The 27,638-nt window shown below is 40.8% G+C and overlaps 1 protein-coding gene across 6 annotated transcripts in view; it reads right to left on the reverse strand.

The window, feature by feature from the left end:
• Positions 1–27,638, reverse strand: part of Sema5a (semaphorin 5A) — a 470,503-nt gene that overhangs the window by 238,930 nt on the left and 203,935 nt on the right. For all 6 annotated transcript variants that reach the window (XM_060380391.1, XM_060380386.1, XM_060380389.1 and 3 more), the window contains one exon: positions 18,930–19,029. In XM_060380391.1, coding sequence (XP_060236374.1) covers positions 18,930–19,029 — 100 coding nt within the window. The remainder of the gene's footprint in view (positions 1–18,929; positions 19,030–27,638) is intronic.

The raw sequence follows: 27,638 nt of genomic DNA on the forward strand, positions 1-27,638 counted from the left end.
CTCCATAAAATGTAAGTGTGACCTCCATTAATTATGAAAGACATAGGTGTTTTCAGATGACATTCTTTTAGAGTACCTCAATTGGCCTCTGATGAATATGAGTATAAGAGGAAAGGCAGCAGTGTGCTTATAATTGAGAAGATACTGGTTAAGGGAAGAAGACATGGGCAAAGCCCTGAGAGAAAGAAAGCCTAAAATGCAAATGGGTACTTATAAGATACAGTAATAATACTGGAGTCAAGAAACTCATGCTGTTTAGCAGGAGTTTATACTGAGGTTGGTCATGGAACAACTTGAAGACAGAATATATTTCATATAAATGACCACAATATGAGTAAGTCTGAGAAGGTACTGTTCACTAAAAAGTTGGCCTGGCATGCATCCAGGTCAAGATCATTCTCTCTGCTTTGGCGACAGCACATTTCCATCAGAAAGGCTGTCAGTATCCCACTACCACACTGTTTCACGCCATGGTATTTGACCAGATGCCCGTATTTCAGTTGTATTAATAGACATGAAGGTTTAAAAATGTGAATCTGTTGGAAGCAATACAAAACACAATATGCTCTGTGAAAGATGAAGTGCAAATCCTTAACAGATCAACCTTACTAACAATCATAAGGGACATGAAGGAAAGTTAAAGGCATGTCTCCTCAGCCTGTTTACAATGGCTATTTCTAACTCTATGTTTAATAACAATAAGTTAATTCTAAAACACCTGTGTGCTTTTTGTGGTCATAATCATTCTAGAAAATATTCCTTCCGTATGCTTTTTCACAGGTGTGTAACAAGCTAAGCACAAATTACAAATATGTTTTAAGTAATATTTTTCATTCTTTGGTTATTCCATGCAGTTCTACAATGTGTATTGATCATGTCCATCCACCACTTCTTCCCTCCAGCTCCTCCTAATACCTATCACTCTATCTTTCTTCCAACTCAATGTCCTTTGTTTGTCTGTTTGCTTATTACTGCTATCAACAACTCCCTGAAAACAATTATCACTGCATACACATGCATGGGGTGTGGACATCCATGGGAAGAGCAGCCTAGCTAGGCCACAGAGGAGAACATTACAGCCAGTCCTGAAGAAACCTGATAAGCTAGGGTCAGATGGAAGGGGAGGAGAATCTCCCCTATTGGTGGACTTGCAAAGGGGCAGGGAGGAGATGAGGGCGGGAGGGTGGGATTGGGAAGGAATGAGAGAGGGGGCTACAGCTGGGATACAAAGTAAATAAAATGTAACTAATATAAAAAAATAAAAATGTAATTAAAAAAGGGTATTTCAATTGACCCCTTAAAAGTGTCAAATAATAGAAATAAGTTTCAAAAATAAAACTTATCTCCAGAAATCTTAAAAGCACATTGACATGTTTAAATGACAGGTTCATAAGGTGTAAGTGGACACAGCTCAGTGGTAGAGCACTTGTCTTAACATATAAATGAGGCATTAAGCTCAATCCCTCCAGCTAAAAATGGAATGAAAGGATGAAAACACAACTCAGTGTTAGACCACTTCACAGCACACTTAAGACCCTGAATGCAATCTCCAGTCCCCAAGATCATGACAAGACAAAAGGAAATTAAAAAGGTCTTGTCAGACATTATGGTACACACACGGAATTCCAGCAACCGAAAGGACAAGGCAGGATTGCCAAGTGAGTATCAGGCCAAACTAAGGTACAAATCAATTCTGTTCCAAAAAGAACAAAAAGAAGTACAGTGTGAGGCAAAACCACACTCATTTTATAAAAATAACAATAAAAGGCTCAGAAATAGAGGAGTAGCATCTTATTTAGCAAGAATGAAGTGATGAAGGTATATCCAATGCTTATATGAAGGAATCCAATATTATTAGCAAATTTCACAGATTAAAAGAAAAATCAGAGAAACCTTAATCACAACCACACCCTGCTGTTGGCTAATTCTTCATATTCATGAGAGAAAGACTTTCATTATTTGTTCATTTTAAAATTTAGATAACTACATACATGTTAAATAATTATTTGTCTAATATTTAAATAAATACATAAATAATTTGGCTAGCTTTATTTTCTCTAAGCCCAAATACAGAATAAAGAAAATGAGATTATTTTTTTTCTTTTTAAACATTGCAGAGAGCTTGAGAGATAGCTCAGCTGTTAAAATACTTAACACAGAAGGATGAGGACAGAAGTTTGGCTTCCCAGGATCCATGGGTCCATGCCTACTGGCATGATGACCTATCTATAGTTCCAGCATTTGGGTGGCAAAGACAGGATCCCAAAATCAAGATGAGTAGGCTCCGCTGGTCCTATCTAGGACTGCAGATTTCACATGAGACTTTGCAAAATGATGAGGAAGATCACTGGGTGGACCTTAGCCTTGGTGCACCCATGCATTTACACACATACGTGCACACACACAATTCACATCATATGCACACATGTGAAAGACATAACAAGATAAAAGAAGCATAAAGAACACATGGTTAGAAGTCTTTCTTAAACCACACATGTCTACGCACATTCTGCTAGATCACATGACTTCACAGAACCAGCATAGTGAATGTTTAATTTTAGAAAAGTGATCCTTAAGTACACTGATATTTAGTAAATATTAACAAAGGATAATAAAATCAGAAGACAAAGAAGGAAGTGTGTGTGTGTGTGTGTGTGTGAGTGAGAGAGAGAGAGAGAGAGAGAGAGAGAGAGAGAGAATGTTCATGCTTGTAGTAGCCCACACACACAATCAGCCATAGGTCAAACCTGGGTGTCTTTTTAATTTTTTTAATTTTTTATTTTATAATTACACTTTATTCACTTTGTTTCCCCCCATAAGCCCCTCGCTCCTCCCCTACCAACCCCACCCTTCCTCCCCCTGCTTCACACATGCCCCTCCCCAAGTCCACTGATAGGGGAGGTCCTCCTCTCCTTCCTTCTGATCTTAGTCTATCAGATCTCATCAGGAGTGGCTGCATTGTCATCTTCTGTGGCCTGGTAAGGCTGCTCCCCCCTCAGGGGGAGGTGATCAAAGAGCAGGCCAATCAGATTATGTCAGAGGCAGTCCCTCTTCCCATTATTATGTAACTCACTTGGACACTAAACTGCAAGGACTACATCTGTGCAGGGGTTCTAGGTTATTTCTATGCATGGTACTTGGTTGGAATATGAGTATCTGGGAAGACCCCTGTGTTCAAATATCTGGTTCTGTTGCTCTCCTTGTGGAGTTCCTGTCCTCTCCAGATCTTACTATTTCCCACTTCTTACATAAGATTCCATGCATACTGCCCAACAGAGACACATTAAATTGGGTAGAAGAAAAAGTGGGGAAGACCTTAGAACACATTGGTACAAGAGACAACTTCCTGAACAGAACACCGACAGCACAGGCTCTAGCAGCAACAATCAATAAATAGGACTTCATGAAACTGAAAAGCTTCTGTAAAGCAAAAGACACCGTCATCAAAACAAAATGACTGCCTACAGATTGGGAAAGAATCTTCACCAACCCTTTATCTGACAGAGGGCTAATATCCAGTATATGTAAAGAACTAAAGAAACTGAAAAGCAACAAACCAAGTAATCCAATTAAAAAATGGGGAACAGAGCTAAACAGAGAATTCTCTGTAGAGGAATATAGAATGACAGAAAACACTTAAAGAAATGCTCTTGTCATTAGCCATCAGGGAAATGCAAATCAAAACATCCCTGAGATTTCACCTTACACCCATCAGAATGGCTAAGATGAAAAACTCGAGTGACAACACATGCTGGAGAGGCTGTTGAGAAAGGGGAACCCTCCTCCACTGCTGGTGGGAATGTAAACTTGTACAACCACTCTGGAAATCAATCTGGTGCTTTCTCAGACAACTAGGAATAGTGCTTCCTCAAAATCCAGCCATACCACTCCTAGGCATATATCCAAAAGAGGCTCAAGTACACAAAAAGGACATTTGCTCAACCATGTTTGTAGCAGCTTTATTTGTAATAGCCAGAAGCTGGAAACAGCCCAGATGCCCCTCAACTGAATTGGATGCAGAAATTGTGGTACATCTACACAATGGAGTATTACTCACGTGATGACTGGATCTTTTCCCTACTGGCTGGAGTCCTATATCTTATGCATTAGGATTATTCAATTGGTTAATCTGAAAAGAATTGGCCCACAGAAAATGGAGGAGGAAAGGGAAAGGAGTCACTGTTCCAGACCATCAGCCTCCTAGAATAAAGGTGTAAACAAAGGTTTTATAGAGATGGATGATTAAAATATTTGGATAAAAGTTTTACAAGGTATGTGTGTAGGGTAGTAAAGATTTTAAAAGTTTTTCATTTCTTGTCCTACACACAAGTTTTTGATAGAAAAGATTCATACCAGGTATTACAAATCTTTCCTCTTTAAAAACACACAAGCAAGCAAACAGAAACTCCACTCTTTTCTTGAAACTTTCTTCTTCACCAAGCTCCCAGCTCTCTCATTCTGTCCTGTCTTGGAATAAGAAGCTGCAGTGATGGGGGATGCCTGTGTGCTAACAGCTGACTCAAGGAGCCAGAGTTGGGCCCCTTGTACAAAGGGTTAATTATTGCACTTATCTCAAGAGCAAGTCACCCTGAGGACTAAACCCACAACTGGCCTTGAAGGTAGAAAATTAAATTAATTCTGCCCACCTGTATGGTGTTAAACACTCAGCAGGAAAGTAAGAGACTAAAAGTATCGGTAGCAATCCAAGGGATGCCACTCCTAGACAAGTCTACATGTAGTATTACATAGAACACGCATCTCACTGATAATTGCCCGGATATAAAACTTCAAACCTTGGCTCACCCAAGCTCCTGCAGCCAAAGGAAACAGACCCACCATTGTTTTAACCTAAAAGTTAAAGGATGGCTCACCTTAAGCCATGCTAATGAAGTAAAGAATGTTAAGCACCAATACACTTAATACCAGCCCTAAGGAGGAAAAGAAAATGTAATTAAGTCCCAAAGTAAAGGTGCAGGAGAGGTCAGACAACAAAAAGAGGCAGGAATGAGCAGACGCATCTCTCTTTCCATCTCCAGCTGCTTCTCCTTAGTCATAACTAATGAGACACAGCTTCCTCCTGGACAACCCCTCGGGTTTCTCTGCATGATGGGGTCCACTGCTTCTTGGATTCACTCCCAATCACTGATTCCATCCCCTTGGTAAATGTTACCTTTAGTTTCATAAGCCTGACTAAAATTGAGCCTTCAAAATAAGGAAGAGATGTGTCTGCTGGAAGGTGAACTGTTGATCCTATGAGCATTTCTATGTTTACTTTTAATGATACAGTAATTCCAGCAGGGTAAATCTTGGGTAAAACGTTAAAGCAAAAAGATGGATTATAGCTATCTGAGAAACAGAGAATGGCATTAGGCAATTTTGGAAAAGTAAACTTCATCTGAATCTAAAAAATAGCCCTTCCCCCACACCTTGATTAGAAGTCAAAGTATATTTGGTGAGGAGCAAGACATATGTTAATTAAATGGAAGCTTGCCTTCATATTTAGCATAGCCTTATAAGAGCAAGTGCTCTCTTAAAATAATTCATTGAGAGGTTATTAGGGAGGCAAAACTTGAGTGCCCTGGCTTCTGAGGTGAACAAGCCAGAACCAAGTTAAGACCAACCATAAAAAGAACCCACTCTCCCCACTAGAAACCGCCAGGGTCCTCTAGGAACATGCAATTCAACAACTGTATAGATTGCTTTCTTGCTTCAAAGAAGAACTTATACAAATGCTCTTTCTCATCTCTCAGGCACACATAGTAAAGAAGGAAATTGTTGGTGGTCTGTGATAGCCAGCACACAAATCAGTGACTGTTTCCTGTGAACCCACAGTTTTGATGTGCTTAAGATTTTTCACAGTTTTGAGTACATAAAGCAAATTCCCTCAGGCTCTTTCCTTCTCTTTTAGTTTTCATTTTTGAGCATGGGGAAAACAAATGGTTAAAAATACACTGAAATTACTCAACCAATCAGTTCACTGTGGTAAAACAAACAAACAAACAAACAAAAAACAAACAAACAAACAAAACCCGAAACAAACAAAACAAAAAGCCTAAGCCCTGTCTTGGAAACACTCAGGTTTTAAACTGAATTAAAAAAATTTTTGTTAAAAAACAAAAGAAAAAACAAAAACCCATGCTGATTTGTAATCTATACTGTTTTTCAATGTAGGAGTATAAGGACCTATCAGCAATCTAGAAAAATGTTTACTAATGAGAATAGTGATGCAGGGACTTCTTTGCATGGAATGACTGAGTGTGTAAAACAAGCACCCTAGACTGGGTCACGTGGACATCCCCTGCAAAAGACTCGGGCAGGTTCCATGGGCACCCCAGGAGCCAGCCCGGAGCCAGAGCCAGGTTCCAGCACAGAGCCCTGCCTGCCTGCGCTCCTGATTCGCCGCCGGACATAGAAACGGCGGGTCTGATCTCAGAGCACTCAGCTCACCCCCAACCTGAAAAGGTCCCCGGAAAATAACCCAGCTTAGGGAGGCACTCAGGCTCCCAAAAGCCACAAAGGCAGACACAGGCAGTTTCTGCGCACCAGACAGCTGGCAGAGACTGAGCCGCCATCACTCAGCTGTGCTCCAGGCACAGGCAGCTTCTGCGGCCAGCCAGCTGGCGGACACTGAGCAGTGTGCACCAGGGCAAAAAAAGACACTGGGAGTCCGTGTCTCCAGAGAATCCACGGGGAAGGAAGGAAACTGTACTGACCTAAATCACCCAATCCTTCCCTAGAAAATGTCTAGCAGTCTAGTGGGGCTGAGGCGCCAGCACTCAGGTGTGCTCCAGACACAGGCACAAACAGTTGAGGTGCGCCTGATGTCCAAGTGGGTCACAGCAGCTGATCATTAAATTTACAACAAGAAACCCAGAAACAGGGCAGCTGCCCTCAGGACTTCCCTGGGTGAGAGGAGAACCCTCTTGACTAACAAAGACCACAGTTAACACTCAGGTCTATATCCCTGAGGTGAGCAACTCCTGAAAAAACACCAGCCATCCAGGGACTATACCCAAAAAGCTGAGAAGACATCCTTCAGGAAAAACCAGCTTTCTGCAAAGGGGATTCTCTCCACCACAGGATCCCCAGGAACCACCAGAAAATAACCCCAAACACCTAAGATAACACAATGGGTAAAGGCCAGCGTAAAAGCTCAAGCAACAAAAGACAGAGCAATATGGCATCTCCAGAACCCAGTTACCCAGGGGCAAGTAGCCCTGGACACCCCACCATAACTGAAATCCAAGAAGATGACCTAACAAGTATGCTCATGAAGATGATAACAGAGGAAACAAATAAGATTCGAAAAGACATAGAGGAAGATAAACTCAAACAGAATATTGCCATCCGTAAAGAAATAGAGGAAGCTACAGCCAAACAGTTTATGGCCTTTAGAAAGGAAATGCTTAAAACACTAAATGAAATGATAGAAACAGCGTTGAAGGAACTAAAAGAAAAACAGGAAAGTACAATCAGACAGGTGAAGGAAGTAAACAAAACAACTCAAGACCTGAAGACAGAATTGGAAAAATTAAAGAAAACACAAATGGAAGATATAATGGAAAGGAAGAATCTAGGGAAGAAAACAGGAACTACAGAGGTAAGCATAACCAACAGACTATAAGAGATGGAAGAAAAAAATCTCAGGTGTAGAAGATACAATGGAAGAAATCGATGTATCTGTCAAAGAAAATGTTAAATCCGAAAAATTCCTGACACAGACCGTCCAAGAAATGCAAGACAATATGAAAAGACAAAACCTAAGAATAATAGGTATAGAGGAAAAAGAAGACTCTCTTCTCCAAGGCCCAGAAAATATTTTCAACAAAATCATTGAAGAAAATTTCCCCAAGCTAAAGGAGAGGCCAATTAGAATACATGAGGCCTACAGAACACCCAACAAATTTGACCAGAAAAGGAAATCCTCCCGCCACATAATAATCAAAACAGTAAGTATACAGAACAAAGAAAAAATACTAAAAGCTGCAAGGGAAAAAGGCCAAGTAACATATAATGGCAAACCCATTAGAATCACACCTGACTTTTCAACAGAGACTATGAAAGCCAGAAGGGCCTGGACGGATATCATGCAGACCCTAAGAGAACACAGATGTCAGCCCAGGCTACTATACCCCACAAAACTCTCAGTCCTCATAGATGGAGAAAACAAGATATTCAATGACAAAAACAAATTTCAACAATACCTACAAACAAATCCAGCATTACAGAAGACACTGGAAAGGAAAATACAACCCAAGAAAGCTAGCTACATTCAAGAAAACACAGGAAATAAATAACCTCACTTCAGTAAAACAAAAAGCAACCAAGCACACAACCTGATGACCACAGTCAACATCAAAATCAAGAGATCTAACAGCCACTGGTCATTAATCTCTCTCAACATCAATGGACTCAACTCTCCAATAAAAAGACACAGATTAACAGAATGGATACGTAAACAAAACCCAGCAATCTGTTGCATACAAGAAACACACCTAAGACACAAATATAGACATTACCTGAGGGTAAAGGGTTGGAAGACGACTTTCCAAGCAAACAGACCCAAGAAGCAAGCAGGAGTAGCCATTCCAATATCTGATAAAATAGACTTTCAACCAAAATTAATCAAAAGAGATGGGGAAGGACACTTCATACTCATCAAGGGAAAATTCCACCAGGAAGACATCATAATCCTGAACATCTATGCCCCAAATACAAGGGCACCCACATTTGTGAAAGAAACATTGATAAAATTTAAAGCACATATAGATCCCCACACATTAATAGTGGGAGACTTCAACACCCCACTCTCAACAAAGGACAGGTCAACTAAACAGAAATTAAACAAAGAAACAATGTCTCTGACAGAGGTCATGAATCAAATGGACCTAACAGACATTTACAGAACTTTACACCCAAACACAAAAGAATTTACCTTCTTCTCAGCACCTCATGGAACTTTCTCCAAAATAGACCATATAGTGGGTCACAAAGCGAGCCTCAAGAGATACAAGAAGATTGAAATAATCCCATGTATCTTGTCTGATCACCATGGAATAAAGCTGGACCTCAACAATAACAGAAATAACAAAAAGCCTACACACACATGGAAACTGAACAACTTGTTACTAAATGACAGCTGGGTCAGGGAAGAAATGAAGAAAGAAATTAAAGTCTTTCTAGAAATCAATGAAAATGAAGACACAACATACCCGAACCTGTGGGACACAATGAAAGCAGTGCTACGAGGAAAGTTCATAGCACTAAGTGCCTTCAAGAAGAAATTCGAGACAGCTCATTCAAGCACCCTAATGGCTCACTTAAAAACCCTAGAAAAACAAGAAGCAGACACACTAAGAAGGAGCAGACGGCTGGAAATAATCAAATTCAGGGCTGAAATCAATCAATTGGAAACAAATAAAACAATTCAAAGAATCAATGAAACCAAGACCTGGTTCTTTGAGAAAATCAACAAGATTGACAAACCGTTAGCCAAGCTAACTAAAAGGCAGAGAGACACCACCCAAGTCAACAAAATCAGAAATGAAAAGGGGGACATAACTACAGACACTGAGGAAATCCAAACAATCATTAGGACTTACTTCAAAAGTCTATATGCCACAAAATTTGAAAATCTAAATGAAATGGACAATTTTCTTGATCGATTTGACTTACCAAAGCTGAATCAGGACCAGGTAAATCAACTAAATAGTCCTATATCCCCCAAAGAAATAGAAGCGGTCATCAAAAGTCTCCCATCCAAAAAAAGCCCAGGACAAGATGGCTTCAGTGCAGAATTCTACCAGACCTTCAAAGAAGAACTAACACCAATTCTCTTCAAACTATTCCACAAAATAGAAACAGAAGGAATATTACCAAATTCATTCTATGAAGCCACAGTCACCTTGGTACCTAAACCTCACAAAGACTCAACAAAGAAAGAGAATTTCAGGCCAATCTCCCTTATGAACATTGATGCAAAAATACTTAATAAAATACTTGCAAACCGATTCCAAGAACACATCAAAGATATTATCCACTATGACCAAGTAGGCTTCATCCCAGGTATGCAGGGGTGGTTCAATATATGGAAATCCATCAATGTGATCCACCATATTAACAAACTGAAAGAAAAAAAACACATGTTAATCTCCCTAGATGCTGAAAAAGCCTTTGACAAAATCCAACATCCATTCATGTTCAAAGTATTGGAGAGATCAGGGATACAAGGCACATATCTAAACATAGTAAAGGCGATATACAGCAAGCCTATAGCCAACATCAAACTGAACGGAGAGAAACTTAAAGCAATCCCACTGAAATCAGGGACAAGACAAGGCTGCCCACTCTCTCCATATCTCTTCAACATAGTGCTGGAAGTCCTTGCTAGAGCAATAAGACAGTTGAAGGAGATCAAGGGGATACAAATTGGAAAGGAAGAAGTCAAATTATCACTATTTGCAGATGATATGATAGTATACGTGAGTGACCCCAAAAACTCTACCAGGGAACTCCTACAGCTGATAAACACCTTCAGCAAAGTGGCCAGATACAAAATTAACTCAAAAAAATCAGTAGCCCTCCTGTATACAAAAGACAAAAGAGCTGAGAAAGAAATTAGGGAAACAACACCCTTCACAATAGCCACAAATGACATAAGGTACCTCGGAGTAACCCTAACCAAGGAAGTCAAAGACTTGTATTAAAAAAAATTTTCAAATCTCTGAAGAAAGAATTAGAAGAAGATATGAGAAGATGGAAAGATCTCCCATGCTCATGGCTTGGCAAGATTAACATAGTAAAAATAGCCATCTTACCAAAAGCAATCTACAGATTCAATGCATTGCCCATCAAATTACCAACACAATTCTTTACAGACCTGGAAAGAAAAATTCTGAACTTCATATGGAATAACAAGAAACCCAGAATTGCTAAAACAATCCTCTACAATAAAAGATCTTCTGGAGGTATCTCCATCCCTGATCTTAAGTTGTACTATAGAGCAACAGTTTTAAAAACTGCATGGTACTGGCATAGAAACAGAATGGTGGATCAATGGAACCGAACAAAGGACCCAGAAATAAACCCACACACTTATGGACACCTGATCTTTGACAAAGACGCCAAAACCATACAATGGAAAAAAGATAGCATCTTCAACAAATGGTGCTGGTCTAACTGGATGTCTACATGTAGAAAAATGAAAATAGATCCATACTTGTCACCCTGCACAAAACTGAAGTCCAAGTGGATCAAAGACCTCAACATAAAACCAGACACACTAAATCGGCTTGAAAAAAGTGGGAAATACCCTAGAACTCATTGGTACAGGGGAAAACTTCCTGAACAGAACACCAACAGCACAGGCTCTAAGAGCAACAGTCAATAAATGGGACCTCATGAAACTGAAAAGCTTCTGTAAAGCAAAGGACACCGTCATCAAAACAAAGCGACTGCCTACAGATTGGGAAAGAATCTTCACCAACCCTTTATCTGACAGAGGAATCATATCCAGTATATATAAAGAACTAAAGAAGCTGAAAAGCAGCAAACCAAGTAATCCACTTAAAAAATGGGGAACAGAGCTAAACAGAGAATTCTCTGTAGAGGAATACCGAATGGCAGAGAAGCACTTAAAGAAATGCTCAACCTCACTAGCCATTAGGGAAATGCAACTCAAAACAACCCTGAGATTTCACCTTACACCCATGAGAATGGCCAAGATCAAAAACTCAAGTGACAACACATGCTGGAGAGGTTGTGGAGAAAGGGGAACCCTTCTCCACTGCTGGTGGGAATGTAAACTTCTACAACCACTCTGGAAATCAATCTGGTGCTTTCTGAGACAACTAGGAATAGCGCTTCCCCAAGATCCAGCCATACCACTCCTAGGCATATATCCAAAAGAGGCTCAAGTACACAAAAAGGTCATTTGCTCAACCATGTTTGTAGTAGCTTTATTTATAATAGCCAGAAGCTGGAAACAACCCAGATGCCCCTCAACTGAAGAATGGATGCAGAAATTGTGGTACATCTACACAATGGAATATTACTCAGCAATGAAAAATAAGGAAATCATGAAATTTGCAGGTAAATGGAGGGATCTGGAAAGGATCATCCTGAGTGAGTTGTCCCAGGAGCAAAAAGACACACATGGTATATACTCACTCATATAGACATACAACATAGGACAAACCCACTAAAACCTGTGCATCTAAAGAAACTAAGCAAGAGAGAGGACCCTAACTAAAATGTCCAATCCCCATCCGGAAAGGCAAAGAGGATGGACATCAGAAGTAGAAGAAAACAGGAAACAACCTAGGAACCTACCACAGAGGGCCTCTGAAAGCCTCTGCCCTACAGACTATCAAAGCAGATGCTGAGCCTGATGGGCAACTGTTGGGCAGAGTGAATGGAATTTTAGGTAAGAACTGGGAAATAGTAAGAGCTGGAGAAGACAGGGTCTCCACAAGGAGAGCAACTGAACAAGAAAATTTGAACACAGGGAACTTCCCAGAGACTCATACTCCAACCAAGGACTATTCATGGAGATAACCCAGAACCCCTGCACAGATGTAGCCCAGGGCAGTTCAGAGTCCAATTGGGTTACATAGTAATGTGAAGAGGGACTGCCTCTGACATAATCTGATTGGCCTGCTCTTTGATCACCTCCCTCCGGGGTGGAGCAGCCTTACCAGTCCATAGTAGAGGACAATGCAGCCACTTTTGATGTGAACTGACAGACTAAGATCAGAAAGGAGAGGAGAACCTCCCCTATTAGTGGACTTGGGGAGTGGCATGCAAGCAGAGGGAGGAGGGAGGGTGGGACTGAGAGGGGAGGAGGGAGGGGCTTATGGGGGGATGTAGAATGAATAAAATGTAATTGATGAAAATTTTTAAAAAAAGGCAAAAATAATTTAAGAACCTTAAATGACTTTCAAAAGTGGAGGAAAACATGGAGTTAGTCAATTGGCATGGAGCACGTCTTGCCCCTGGGGGCAATGGTCTCCTGAACCTACTCAGACCTCGGACACCACCACTGCTAGTTATAGAACTGATGCAGGATGTTCCAACAGGGGGGTTAAGGCTTCTCATAATATTTCCTATAAGCCCACACCTGTTTGTTTATACCCCCCATTTTTATTCATTATTAGCCAGATAGAGCCAAGTAATTGTGGTGATGATACTTGCTTTTTTGCCCAATGCTGGAATGCTAGTAAATTTAGGTATGCCCTGGTTACTCGCATGCCTCGCTGGGTGCCTGTGCCCGTTGATGCCCCTCATGCTATGACTCTCTTCAGACAGAAAAGGGATCTTGGAACTACAGCCACCATTGTTACTACCATCTCATTGGCGGCTGTTGGAGCTACCACCGGGGCATTAGCCATGAGTCATACTGGGCAGACTGCTCAGACCCTGAATAATCATTTAGCCAATGTAGCTCATGCCTTAGTTGTACATAAAGGAATTAATGCTCAACTAAAAGGAAGCTTGATGGTGTTCAATCAGAGGATTGACCTCGTGCAGGAGCAAATTGATACCCTATGGCAAATCGCTCAACTTGGCTGTCAATGAAAATATGCTGGACTCTGAGTCACTAGCATATAACATGAGAATTTTTCCTGTGCTGCAAATCTGTCTAAACAATTGTCGAGCTATATTTTAGGTAATTGGACTGGAGAATTCGATACTACGATGGAGCAGCTGAGAGTGGCCATTGTCACAGTAAATTCTACCAGAGTGGACGCAGGACTAGCCACAGGATTATCATCATGGATTGCTGCAGCCATGAATCATCTGAAGGAATGGGCGGCCATGGGAGCGTTAGCAGGCCTTTTGGTGTTGGTCTCCTCGGTTTGCCTGTGGTATATATGCAAGATTAGAGTCTCACAACAGCGTAATGCAGCCATGACCATTCAGGCCTTTACAGCCATTGAAGCAGGACAGTCTCCCCAAGCATGGTTGGCTACCATAAAAAGCTAAAATGTTACGCTCAGGATGCGAGGCTAAGCACTGCCCTCAGGGTCAGCCGCTTTGGCCCCAGAGAAGAGCAAGTCTGATTGCATGCGGGTTGATGCCCCAGGTCCCGCCTCTGAGAAAAAGGTATCGGTCGGGTCTGATGCTCTTTGGGTGGATGACACCTAAATGAACATCAGTACAAAGTCCCAATTTATTTCTAATATCAGAGATCAGACCTCTACTCTTGCCTGATGCATCTAAAACAAAAAGGGGGAACTGTAGAGAGCTGCGGAATGCTGTGCCTTAAAGATGGAGTTGGTTTCTGCCTTCCACCTTCCCGATTGTGAGTGCTCTCTGTCACGAACAATTCCACATTTGGCTAAGGCTGAGGATCTGGCTTGCTTCCATGTATGTGGACCTATCTGCATTGCCCACGTGGCACGCCTGGGTTGGCTACCCAGAGGCTATTTAAGCTGTGGGCTGGCTTTCCCCAGGGTCAGATGATTGTTCAAGGTTCCTGAATAAACTGCATTGAAAAAAAAAAAAGAAAGAAAGTGTACATATAAGGTGACTTCCACATACCCAGCCTCTGCGTTCTTGGTGTACTCATCATATTCTAGTTTTATGATAGATTTCTCATAAAATTGAAACCAAGTGTTCCCAGAGAAATGAATCGCTCAATGTGTTACCTATCGTGAAACATTATCGGATGCACCAGTGTCTGGGCCTCAGCCTCACCACCCTACACATAGAGAGGGTTGAGGCATCTGGACTGTGGATGAAGTTTGGCCTGTGGACACTAACAGGGTCCATTCTGACTAAAACACCACAGGTTACAAATGTGCACAATAATGGGTATGTCATCATTAAACTTAAAACTTAAAGTCAGAAGTTAAACATGGAAAACAAGTAATTCAATATGAAAAGCATAGAAAACAAATAGAATTTAGGGAAAAACGTCTTTAAAATAAGATACACATTGAACAGTGCTTTTATTTAGAAAATCACCTTGAAGAACAGTTTACCATATAGCCAAAAAAGTCAATGTCTTCCCTATTGTTCTATGGCAAAGGTGCTCCAGGAGCTTTGAGGATGCATTCTTTCATGACAAGGGCTCAGCATTTTGCATTATTAAATGTAGCTAACTTGCAAAGGACTGGCACCGCACAGCATGCTGTGTGCTTCAAGTCAGCTGTCATATGCAATCATCAGTCAAGTTCAACACGTGGCACAGATCCCTGTGAGTCTCCATCATCACTTGCCACCCCTTAGATCGAATCTGAGGCACAAGAAGAACTCATTTGCAAAATAAAAATGTTATCACCCTTTCTTACATCTGTTGCCACAATTTTATCTACAGCAAAACTGAGCCTTGTAGCTTGTGAAGTATTATTACTGCCATTCCTTTCGCAATTATCCACACAAAAACCATAAGCTATCGCATATTCTTTTGCTTTGACTTTCCTTTCTTCTTTCATTCTATGAAATTGATTTTGGTAGGTTTTGTGACGAGAAGCATATTGCAACCTGAAACGTATTATCCTAAGAATAGAAACACATGCAAGTCAAACACCACAAGCAAATAACTGAAAGGTGAATTGTGGCTGTCTCTGCAAGTGTTGATTTCCTAACATCTTACTGCACTTCCCACGTTTCCTTAAAAGGAAGTTGGCCAAGTATAATGGCTGCAAAGACAAACATTATTAAATTTTAAAGAAGCAGGAGAAAACCAGGATTTGAACGCCAATGCATTTAATTTTATTTGAATGTCAACATACACCTTGGAAATGATAGGTGGATGAATCCTTCTAGAAATTGCATGGATTCTGATTCAAATCCCTTCTGGTGCTACATAAGCACAGACTGCCTAAAGAGGTATTTTATTCTGCAGCACAATGGGCTCCCCTTATCAAAGAGTGCTAAGGATTTTTAACTGACTCCAGTCCTGGGATATAAACCATTGCCGGTACAAAGAGCAACTAGTCCAGATATGTTCTGACGGTATCTAGTGCTAAACAATGAACAATATAAAGGGATCCCATTCGCTTTTTTCACAGCCGGTATATAACACCATTACTGGTTTCTGAAAAACACACATGTTATCCAAACTTGTCTTGCTGGGTCATGGCTTCCCAAACTAAGCCTGGGCTATCTTTAAAGTTTCATAAGTTATCAGACTCCCTCTCAAAGGTTCTGAGCCTAATCCCACCAAATTTCCTAATGAAATTCCTGCCCTCTTCCTTCTAGGTTATCTGCCTGAAAAGCTCATGTGCACGAGCGTGGATTCATGTGGAAAGCGCATGCTTCCTCATGCTGCAGGCTTTCTGGGAGCTTGTTAACAGAGCAACACTTTGTCATGGACTATTTCATTAATCTGCACAACAGCTGGAAGGAGTGAAAATTACTATATCAACTTTAAAGATAAAAAAATAGGCTCAGATGCAGGCTCTGGGTCTAGGAGCTTGGGAAGCCTGGCCCATCCCTTTCTTCCTCGTTTATTCAATACCACAAATGTATTAGACATTGTCCTAGGAAATAAAATGCAGACTGTGTCTCCAGGGTCTCCAGCCTCCCAAAAGCATGTTTTGATTATCTGAAATTCAGGCGTCAATGAGCATACAACATTTTGTCTGTGTTCATTCTGGACACCATGCTATACCGCCCACTCTGGCACTTGTCCATTCTCTCCCAGAGACCTCAGCTTGGAAAGCAATGCTATGGAGACCCACAGAGCTGCTCAGACAGAGAGGCACAAGGGTGATTTTCTATTGAGAACCATCTCTAGCTACTACTGCACCCAGAGCAGGCACAGGAGACAGCCTGCCACACTCTTCAGTTTATTCTGTGTCTTGTCATATCCCTTAATAGAAACTAGAGTCCTGATCAAATGTCAGATTTTTCAGTCCTTGAGAGATGGGGAGTCTCTCGAGCCCAGCGAATGCAAAGCCTTCTTAAAGGTTTGAAGGATGAACGAGGGATGGAGAGCCAACACTGGCTGGGTCCTCTTCCCTTTGGGTCACAGTCAAAGCCTAGCTGTGAGTCACAGCCTTGTCACCTTCTCATGCTAGTTCCAGATGTAACTATCTGCAGAAAACCTGGGGTCATTCTAAACCTGCTTTCTGAAATTTTCTCAAAGATATATGAAGAAACAAATCCAATCTTAGTATTAGGCTTATTACATAGTCTGATATCTTTAGGCCCATACAAAGGGGAAGAAACTATGCCATATTGTAGGGAAACAGACAAAAGATTTTACCCATTTTTTAGCTGGGAAGAGGGTGATACTTGTGATGAAATAATACAATACTCTCAAAGGTGCAGTCAGAACAGTAGACCCCTGGGTACTAATGGAATCATGCAACATGGGCAATGTGATGGTAGAAGACCAGGATTGAGGTGGGTCCTTCTCAAGGTGAAGGATATTTATTCCCAAGAAGAAAAGTTTGGCATGGGTTGATGGAAGATTAGCTAGTATTACAGGAAAAAAATCAAAACAGATCACTGAGACAAGAAAGTACACTACACAGCTACAGGAAACCTAAATAATTCCACAAGCCAAGATCATGTGGGAAATTATGAGAGATACACATGAGATATCAAGGCAGAGTGTTGGCAGTCAAAGCAGAGTGCCAGCTCGTATCCAATGGCTCTCCCAAGGGCAGCCATTATATAAAGATATGATGATAGCTTTGGTTACAAAAGGAGAAGAAAAATGTAGAGAATGGGAGGCCAGTTTAAAACTCTTGCAATGTACAGCCCACTCTCTGAGTGATGGAATGTGAGGAGATCAGCATCGGAAACTTCTTTGTCCTATCAACAGTAGCTAGTGAGGAAAAAGACACCTAGAGTCTAGCTCACACCCACATTCCCCTCACAACCATCCAAAGTGGCACTGTTCTCTTCACTCACTGACAGTTTCAGCTACGGACCACACTCCCTACACATGGAGGCACACATTAGGGCTCCTCAGAACCTCCAGGAGAGCTGTGGTATATAAAGTTAGTAACCCATCATTTCCTTCCCAAACTCTGGAACAGGATCTGAAAGCAGATGATGCTAGCAGACATTCTAGGTTTAACTAGAAGACACAGAAAACAATTTAAATTGAGCTTCACTCAGATTTGTGTAAGAAATTTACAAATCTCTGATCTACAAAATACATGTCACATAATTCAGAAATGCATCTGATATGGAAAAGAAACAACCCAGCACTGCTCCCACTGCCTTCGCTGGGTTCCAGAAGAATTCATATTTACATGTGGCGTGCTCCTGGATGTAGGAATTAAACACGTTTTCAGAGGAGACATCAGTCAGCCTGAGGGGGACAACTCTAACTCTGGGGGTTAGGCTCCTGTGTCCAGCACAGACAGGTGTAGTCTCCACACGTGAATCTGTTGCCCTGAGGAGACATGGTATCTTTCTTGAATTCTCAGCTTCCTGGAAATGGTGTATTCAAAGTCACAAAAAAAGGTAATGGAGGGTGTTTGGAAGCACATGGAAGGTCTCTAGACCTCCATGGAAGAACATACAGATAAGTCAACAATATGTTTTCTTGGGTCAAACTGACTGGGCTGGAAACTGGAGTCTATCTTTCAGAGTGTACACGCCTCTGCACAACAAGCTCATTTACTTACTGCCTCACTTTCCTCACCTCTAAAGTAACGTTATCTCTACTAAAGTAAGAACCGAACCCTGACAGAACACTCCTCTGGGATTCTGGGCTGAACAAGTCCATAAAGTCAGAACTGAAGAATTGCTGCAGCAGGGAGGGGCTGATCCAGGCTGGCAGTGAGAAGCACCTCTGCCCCCTGTCTGAGGATCTAACACACAACAAGAGCACAGCACTACTTTCTTAGAGGAAACCGCGTTATTTGGGACACTTTGATTTCATCCAGGAAACCCAGGTGTCAAGCACAGATGACAACGAAGTTAGAAAAATGTTTGTGGAGGCAAAATACAGCATCTCTTACCTTGTTCCGACAACAAGTTCTTTCTGTCCGGGGTCAAATGTTAACCTCGAGAAATCCACAGCATTCTCTGCTCTGAACTCGCATAACCAGGGGCCAATTTCTAAACATGAAAAAAAAGAGATAAAAAGTAATAAATTATCTGCTTCAAGGATGACAGAGAGAGCAGAGCAGTGAGGAGTTGGGGGTCCCGTGGTGTAATCATTAGGTGCCATTAGAGGCTTTTTGTCAGGACATCATAGAATCCATACATTAACCTGAAAAACACAGAGGGTGGCCACCCAGTGAACAGCAACGCAGATGTCATTGCTTGTTATGTACAAGCCATGTTGTCCTTTGACTGAAGGATGAGCATCCACAGGACCCATCAGAGGAATAGGGAATGGGAAGGATAGCTTTCTGTAAGACTTGGGGTTGAGGCACAAACACTCACTAACCCACTGGGCTTGGAACCAGGGACAAAGCATGCACACCTCTGCCTCTTTCAAACCAGTGCTTCCATTCTGGGCCATTCAGATTTCTACATTGGCCCTGCAATTAGACTCAATTAAACAAATTTGGTCCTTTATAGCTGAGAAATCTGTAGCTTCTCCTAGAACTCATTTGCATTATTTCTTTTTATTTTATTTTTTCATTATTTTCTGTGTTTATTATTATTATTTTACAATGTATCCTGATTGAAACTCCCTCCCTGAAATCCTTCCAGTTCCACCCTCCCTCCCTCTTATTCCCTATCCCCTTCCCTTAGTACACTGAAAGGGGGAGTTCTCCTCCCCTGCCATCTACCCATAACTTATCAAGTCCCATCAGAACTGCCTGGATCCTCTTCCTCTGTGGCCTAGCAAGAGAGCAGGCAACCAAGTTCATGACAGAAGCAGCCTCTGCTCCCCTTACTCGAGAACCACATAGAGACTGAGCTGACAATTGGCTCCATCTGAGCAGAGACTCTAGGTCCTCTCTGTGCATGATCCTTGGTTGGTGCATCAGTCTCTGCATTATCCCCTGGGCTCAGGATTTTTAGCATTATTGGTTTCCTTGTGGGGCTCCTGTCCTTTCCATGTCCTTCTATCCATATCCTACACCCATTTCTTCCCTACAACTCCCTGAGCTCTGTCCAACTTTGGCTGTGAGTCTCACTCAGCATCTGCTTCAATCCCCAATTGGGTGGAGCCTTTCAGCGGACCCTCTCTAGCAGGCTCCCATCCTGTTCCCTCTCTTCCACCACTTCTGGTGTTTATCCTATTTGTCATTCTGAAAGAAATTTAAGCTAAGGGAAACCAGGAAACAGCCACTGTAAAGTCACAGGCTTCCTCCCCCGCATCACTGTTAACTCATACTAGAAGGCCCCCAGCCCTGAGTCTGATTATGCTGAAACAACACCATCTGCAGAGAGATGTAACACTATTTCTGAACCATGGCCCATTCCTGGCACTGAAGAAACATGCAGCGTGTTGTTTGCCAGTTTCCGGATACCTTCTCTTCCTTGGCAACCAACCATATAATCGGATGTTCTTTTTCATTGAGTTAGTTTTTGAATAATGTAATACTGATTAAATAGGCATATGCTAACTGTCCAACCAATGCTGTTATTGGTTTGAAGAAAGATGATAATCTTTTTCAATAAAGACTGAAGATAAAAACAGACCCACTGTGGAAAATGCTTGTCACATAACACATGCAGTGGAGGTATAGCTTTATGGGTGGGTAACAAAACATCTTCAATATCAGCTGCTGGAGAATTGATACTGATTGAATGTAATTTTGGTCTAAGCTCATAGAAAGACTTGCTTTTGAAACTTTAATGTATATGCTCCCCCATTTCTTTTTGGCATTTTACACACATTTTTCATGTTTACCATAAATTAATGGAAACAACTACTCATTTATAACTATGCAAATATAAGACCAGTGCTATAAAATGTTATTGGTAAATGATCCCTCTAAAAACTTATAGTGCAGTTAGGGCAATAGTGTTAATGTCTCTATAAACATAAATATAATGTATAAGTGTCTACAGGCCTATAGGAATTCTACAGCTATAGAAAGGAGAGGTCGGTGGGACAATGGAGGGGAAGAGTCCCCCAGAATCATAGGGCACGTGTCCTAGAAGAGCAGACAAGGAGACCACAGTGTTCCTCTATCCCTACCTCATTTAATAATCTGTTAGCCAATACAGAGACCACCCTTTTTTGTTGTTCTTTTATTTTAATGATTTAATTTCATTTCTTTTTATTTTATGTTTACTAGTGTTTTGCCTGCATGTTTGTCTGTATGACAATGTCAGATTCCCTGGAACTGGAGTTATAGAGAGGTGTGAGCCTCCATGTGGGTACTGGGAATTGAACTCAGGTACTTTGGAAGAGAAACCAGTGCTCCTCGCTGCTCTAAATCCCCTCTCCAGCCTATCATTTAACCATCTTTATTCTAACATGAAGACTGAAGTTTACCTCTAGCCCTACCTTATCTAGGCCCCCTACTTCAACATGGGAGACCACAGTTTCTCTCTGTGTACTCTAACAGTATTTCCAATGATGGGAAATGAAAACCAAAGCTCTGGTGTCTATAATGTTGAAATGGTGCCTTGAATGTGTTGGCCATTGAGGAAGGTATAAATTCAAAGACTAGAGATGAGTGAGTTCATTCAAGAGTCAATGCATTAAGAAAGAAGGAAGAAGAAAGAAACAGTTGCTGACTGAAAATCAAGATGTATAATTACACATAAACAGTAGGGAAATTCATGGACAGTCTATGACATCTGGGGTTCATAACAGGTGTCACAAGAAAACTTTTACAAGTTTTCAAGTGAGCAGTTAACTTATTGATCAAAGACCCTGGAAATAGGAATAAGCCACTGAGAAAGAAAATGTAGACAGTAAGAATACTGGATATTAAAAGCACTGACTACCATAGAATTTACTTAGCAGCCATGAAAACAGATATGTGAGAGGTGCTGGGAGGATCTCATTAGTCAGACTAGAGATCAGAGGTGAGACCAAGCGAGAAAAGCGAAACAAAACAAAACATTTACAGGTTAAATTAAGGAGTCAATGTTTAGGGGCATGACTTGATTTACTAAAAGATCAGGAAACCATAAGAAAGTCCCCCACGAGAGCTGACAGGTGGAACGTGGACAAGCCCTTCAGGTTTAGGTTTCCGGTCTGAGGAAGAACAAAACAACAGCAAAACAATGGTGTTTCTGAAGTATAAAGAAGCTGAGTAAGTAAAGGAAAACAAGTATAGCAGTCAGTGTGGTACAATTTCATTAACTGCAATTCAAATGTATCCCCCACCCCACACACTGAAAAACCCAAACTGTACATTTAGGGCAACACTCACTCAACACCAGCCAAACTGTACAATTTCTTAATTTTGATTGTTGTATTCCTCACCAATGTTAGTCTGCTTCATGTTTGCATAACATACATCCTTATTTCTTACTGAATCTATCAAGGTCATTGTGAGGATTTCTGCACCATAACCTTTCAATGTTCCCTGCAGGCCAGAGTCACAAGGCACTTTCCTCTGCTGGAGACCAGGGCTCTGATTTTTCCCAAATCCCATCTCTTTAAATTTATTTGCTACCTTTCCTAAGTCAGCCCTTTTCCCTTTAATGTCTCCAGTATAACCAAGTCACTTTATACCACTCTGTCTAGTGTTCTCCTTTAAAACATGTTTTAAAGCTTATTAGTTGCACTAATTTGCTATTAAAAGCATATAAACTAATTGCATAATGATTTCCAACATATGGCATGCCAGAGAAGCAACAAAATTAGGTTTATGTGCATTATGACCAAGTCCATAATGAAAATATAATGTAAGCATTTGTAGAAGTTGTTTCATACAAAAAGATAAAGACTCCCATCTCAGTTTGAGGTTGTAATTATTGTGATATTCTAGGTGGTAAGGAGGGGTCAGTAGCATTATAAGAGAGGAATCCCAGCAATCAACTGAGAACATACCTTAAATTATGTTAAAGAAATGTATATAGTATTGCAAATCAGACACATGTGTGTACATACAAGCACACATAGAAACATACCCATATATATGTACACACAAATACATATATACACATCCAAATACAAATATACACATGCAGATACATACATGCATGAGCTTACATGAAACACAGGGAATTGGATTTATCTAATAAATATAAGAATGGCCCAGAGATTCTAGCATCATAAAATATGCAGTTTACCTTCATGATAACAGATATCAATAAGAGCAGGAAATCATTATCAATATTGCCTTTCAAAATTCATAAAATGAACTGAAACAGACTAGATGATGTGGGTGAAGAGAGGAGACTGTGGAGCCTGGACATTTGGTAGAAAATGAGCTTACAGTTGGTCAAAAAGTTAAAGAAGAAAGTCAACAAAGAGACAGCCCAGAGCACTCTTTGCATTGAGCGGATTCAGGGCTCATCAATACTATTATGCTCACTGCTGCGCAGAGCTGACTTTCCTCCTTCCTCCTCTGAGGTTGATGGAAGATACACATGCTGGAGGGGAACTGGAATACAACAGCTATCAAGACCATTGCTGGGGCGTGCAGCGACACAAACCTTGCAGATTCCAACTGAACACTGCATGTATCATTTTTGATGCTTGAGCACCCTGGAAAACCCAACCTTTTCACAAGCATAATTATTGACACATGTCATCTGATAATGATTTTCTACCACAAAACCAGGTGTGTTGATCTGCAAGTTATTACGACAACATAAGCCTCACACATGTTATTTTGTCAATATTTAATCAAAAGTACACAAATTCTGCTTTTCAATTAATGTGGCTTGTACTTTCAAGAAAACTATTTTAATCAACATGAGTGAAGGTTAATAAGCTTGATCAAAAATAATTGGGAATTTTAAACTACATGCTGACTTAGACAATGCAAGTCTGTGATCCTTCCTTACATGGGAGAGATAAGTGGGAGAACTGTTATCTCAAACAAACAAAACACATTCTAGAGATACTCAGAGTAATAATGCCACGAATGGGAAAATTTGGAAATCTGAAAATATGGCCACAAAGGGATTCTGTTACTGTGGAGCAGCTCTTGATCCAAACATGACAGTGAATCTAGACTGGGTATGCTTCTGCACCAACTCCCAACAGCCCAACTTGGCTTGATTTGTCAAAATGGATAAGGGTGGATAAGGACTGGCATGCAGTGGCTCCAATTTTATCCCTCATTCTTTCCCTCTTCAATCTACTGAGGAACAGAGAAAATACTTCAAAACATCTATAAGGATTTGAAATTCAGACTGAATCAGACTCACGATATATGCTTAGCGAGGACTGGAAATGATAGGAAAATATTTTCCAAGCCACAGACAGAAAGCAACTTGCATCAGATGAAGGAGTTGAAGCACAAAGCAAAACCTACTGTTTCTTGTCTCCTGAAGCTACTGTATCCCTTTGCCACTGAAGCTATGAATGGAGAATACGTAGCACCAACACTAGCTCCAAATTAGCTAATCCATAATCTTAGCAGGACGGTTGGCTTTAGGTTCTGTTGCAAAGAGCTCACCACTTTAAATCTCCATATTTCTCTCACTGCTTCATCAAAGGTAAGAAAATTGAAGCAAGGTGAGGGGAGTCATGCTGAGATCAAAATCCAATGACATATAAACTAAGCTAGTCATGGAGCTGTATTATGAAGCTTCCACAGACATAAAAATTCAGCAGCACATTTCCAGAGAAGCAAAACAAAAGGGAAACAGCAACCTCTTCATTTTGAAAGTAAATGTATTCCAATTGATACATTGTTAAGCAAAATCAATACCCACTTGGCTTTCAACTGCAGACTAGTGTACAGTGAAATGCAACCAAGAAAGTTGCTTTCACCAAGTCAACTTCTTCAGCCTAAATGCATGCTCTGCTTTTGCTACTGTCACTATTAATAATGATTAATATGTCAGTTAGGATCTAGGGTGGTGGCACTTTCAGAGCTGGAAAGCTCATTCAAGTCTGACAATCTCAGTTCTTCAGATGCTCCAGATGCTCAGAATCCACATGAAAAGTCCTAAACATCAGGGCACAGATCTGTAATGCCAATACTCCTACGGGAAGGTAAGTACACACAAACACACCACACACACACAAAAGTGCACACCCCATTTACCATTTCCACTGTCTATGTTTTAGGATCTAAGTGTTTGGCTAAGTATTAAGGACTAAAATGCCAACCAAATACATATCTGCTTTACTGAGATGCAGAAGGTTCTATGATAAGAAGGCAGGATTGAATAGGTTGAGTTGAAGAGCTAAAAACCTAGGCAGTCATCCATTAGGGCCTGGTGTGCATGTGTCTTTGCGGGCGGGAGAATTAGACATCGTCCTGAAAACGGGAGAGCTGGCTCATGGCTATTGTCAGCACAGCAGAAACTGAGTGCAGGCTGGAGTACACAGAACACTCTGCAGTCTTTCTTTTACTCGCTTTTTCTTAAGGGATAAAAAGACAAACTTACCTCAAAGATAGTTAATACTCTTCCAAGTTGGCAAACCTCTCTTTTCTGTGAACTTTATTGGCAGCTTCAGAGCATTACACCACCTGCCCTATCAATATAATCTAAGCTAAGACTATGATCAAAAATCAAGGGAGCGAAATGTTTTAAACCCAGAACTAGCAGGTCTGTACTCGCTTGCTCTACTGCTTTCTGCTTGCTAAATGTTCGCCCTCTTTCCCTGATGGTCCCCGTTCCAGACACCATCCAAGGTCATATGCAAAAATCAAGACTCCTTGGAGCAGCAGTCAGAGCTCCATGACAAGAATCGCTCCTAAAATTACATTCACAAGGACCTCAGCCCCAGGTTCTTTAGACATTTTTCTAAAACACTGTAAAATATTTCCATCTCCATATTTCACGTGTCTGTTATCTAGTAGCAAGTCAAAACAAAAATATTTCATCAGGAACCTACCATTCATCATATAACCAACTGAGGGGGACCATTCTCTTCGGAAGCCACTCTTGACACTCTCACTCTGAAATGCCATTCATTTTTGTCATTTCTCTACCTGTATGGCAAATACTTGAACTATCATAGAAATAAATGTCAACAGAAAAGTTTCAGGTAACTACTGGCTCAGGTATTCCTGAGTTATGCATGGTTCCCTCAGACACATCTGGTGAGAAGTAATAATGGAAAGTCCTCGGGAGGATGCGTCGAGGAACACCTTATCAATGGGGCTTGCCTTTTTGTTCTCTTACAGTTGTCAAGACCTTGGCAATTTTCTATTGTACTAAATCCCTCAGAGCAGTTTCCTTTAGATAAGAACGAGGTGGTCATCACTGGCTTTTATTGCTGGCAACTCTCATAAGAAGTTGTGGGAATTTATATGCCAAGCAAGGTCATGAAATTATAGGCTAGAATTAGCCTGAACTCACCACCCCTCCCCCAGGAAGCTAGTGCCCAGTCTGCTCTGTCTTAAATTTGTGGGTCTGTCCTACAGAAGGGTCTTCATTTTGCATTGTGACCCATAACATATGACTGTGAGCTATAAAATCTAATTGCAAAAAATCTTAATGTTGTGCCAGGAGACATTAAAAAGTAATTTCCTTTAGATTTATGACTCATGAATTACAAATGCTGTTAATATGACTAAAATCAGTAAAATGAACACTTTCTATGTAATGGGTACTATCTTCTCTTGATACCCCTCTCCTATCCTACTCCCATGCCAGGAGTAGCCAAACAGGCTGTGTAAGCCACAGTAATCTTATGTCTGAGAAGTGCTAAGAGAACCAGTCAGCTCTTAGTAATGACAGGGATTGCAAAAAACAGTTTGAAGGCTTTTTAGTTCACGTAAGCAACCCAACTCTCATTTCTACCACACTCATAAACATTGTCAGAGCTCAGTTTTTTTTTTTAATTCATTTGCTTAGGCTATGGTGCTCTCCTTCAGCCCCATCCACAAACTTTATGCTCAGCTTCTTTACTTTCTCCTGTTACCTGAAAAATCACATTCAAATGTAATATACCACCTTTGCAGAATTCAGAAGCAAGTTATGAGAACTCAAGAGACATACCACAGTATTAAAAGAAGTCTCCCTACTTGGAGAAATGTCTAATGAGTCCCAGGGTGGCCTCTTTGCAGAAGGAGAGATTCCAGGTAGACACAAAAACCAGAACATGCTTTCCAAAAGAAGCCCACAGTTTCCCCAGAAATTTCACTACAACAACCTGCACCAACATTCCTGGGGAGTCCAGTTATTCCTTTATGTGGCAATGAATACTTATCAGGGCACTGCTATGTGTAAGGAACTAGTGTAGTTGCTGACTGGGAAACAAAGTCACATTTATAATTTAGCTTCAAAAGACTAGATATTCACACAAGAAAGATAAGCTGAAGAAGTTATTAGCGGGCCCCATGAGGTGAAATGAAGGTAATAAATGCTTTAGTGCAGCTCTGTCGAACAAAAAAAAGTTATATATGCCATTTGGAAAATTTTACTGTGCACATTAAAAACGCTAATAACTAGGTAAATTAATTCCTATACTTTAATTCAATTTACTTAGAATATTTTGATGTTACCCAAATAAAACCTACTGTGCTATTTTTACTGCTTACCTGCAATATCTTTGAAGTTCAATGTGTATATTCTCTTGTGGGTAGGGAGAGCATGCCTATATAGGAATTTGAATTGTGTAGGGGTACACATGATTGAGGATGCATTTTAATAGTAGAGGCCACTCTTGGTTC

Source organism: Meriones unguiculatus, chromosome 3 (genome assembly GCF_030254825.1).
Source record: "Meriones unguiculatus strain TT.TT164.6M chromosome 3, Bangor_MerUng_6.1, whole genome shotgun sequence".
NCBI classification, from domain to species: Eukaryota; Metazoa; Chordata; class Mammalia; order Rodentia; family Muridae; genus Meriones; species Meriones unguiculatus.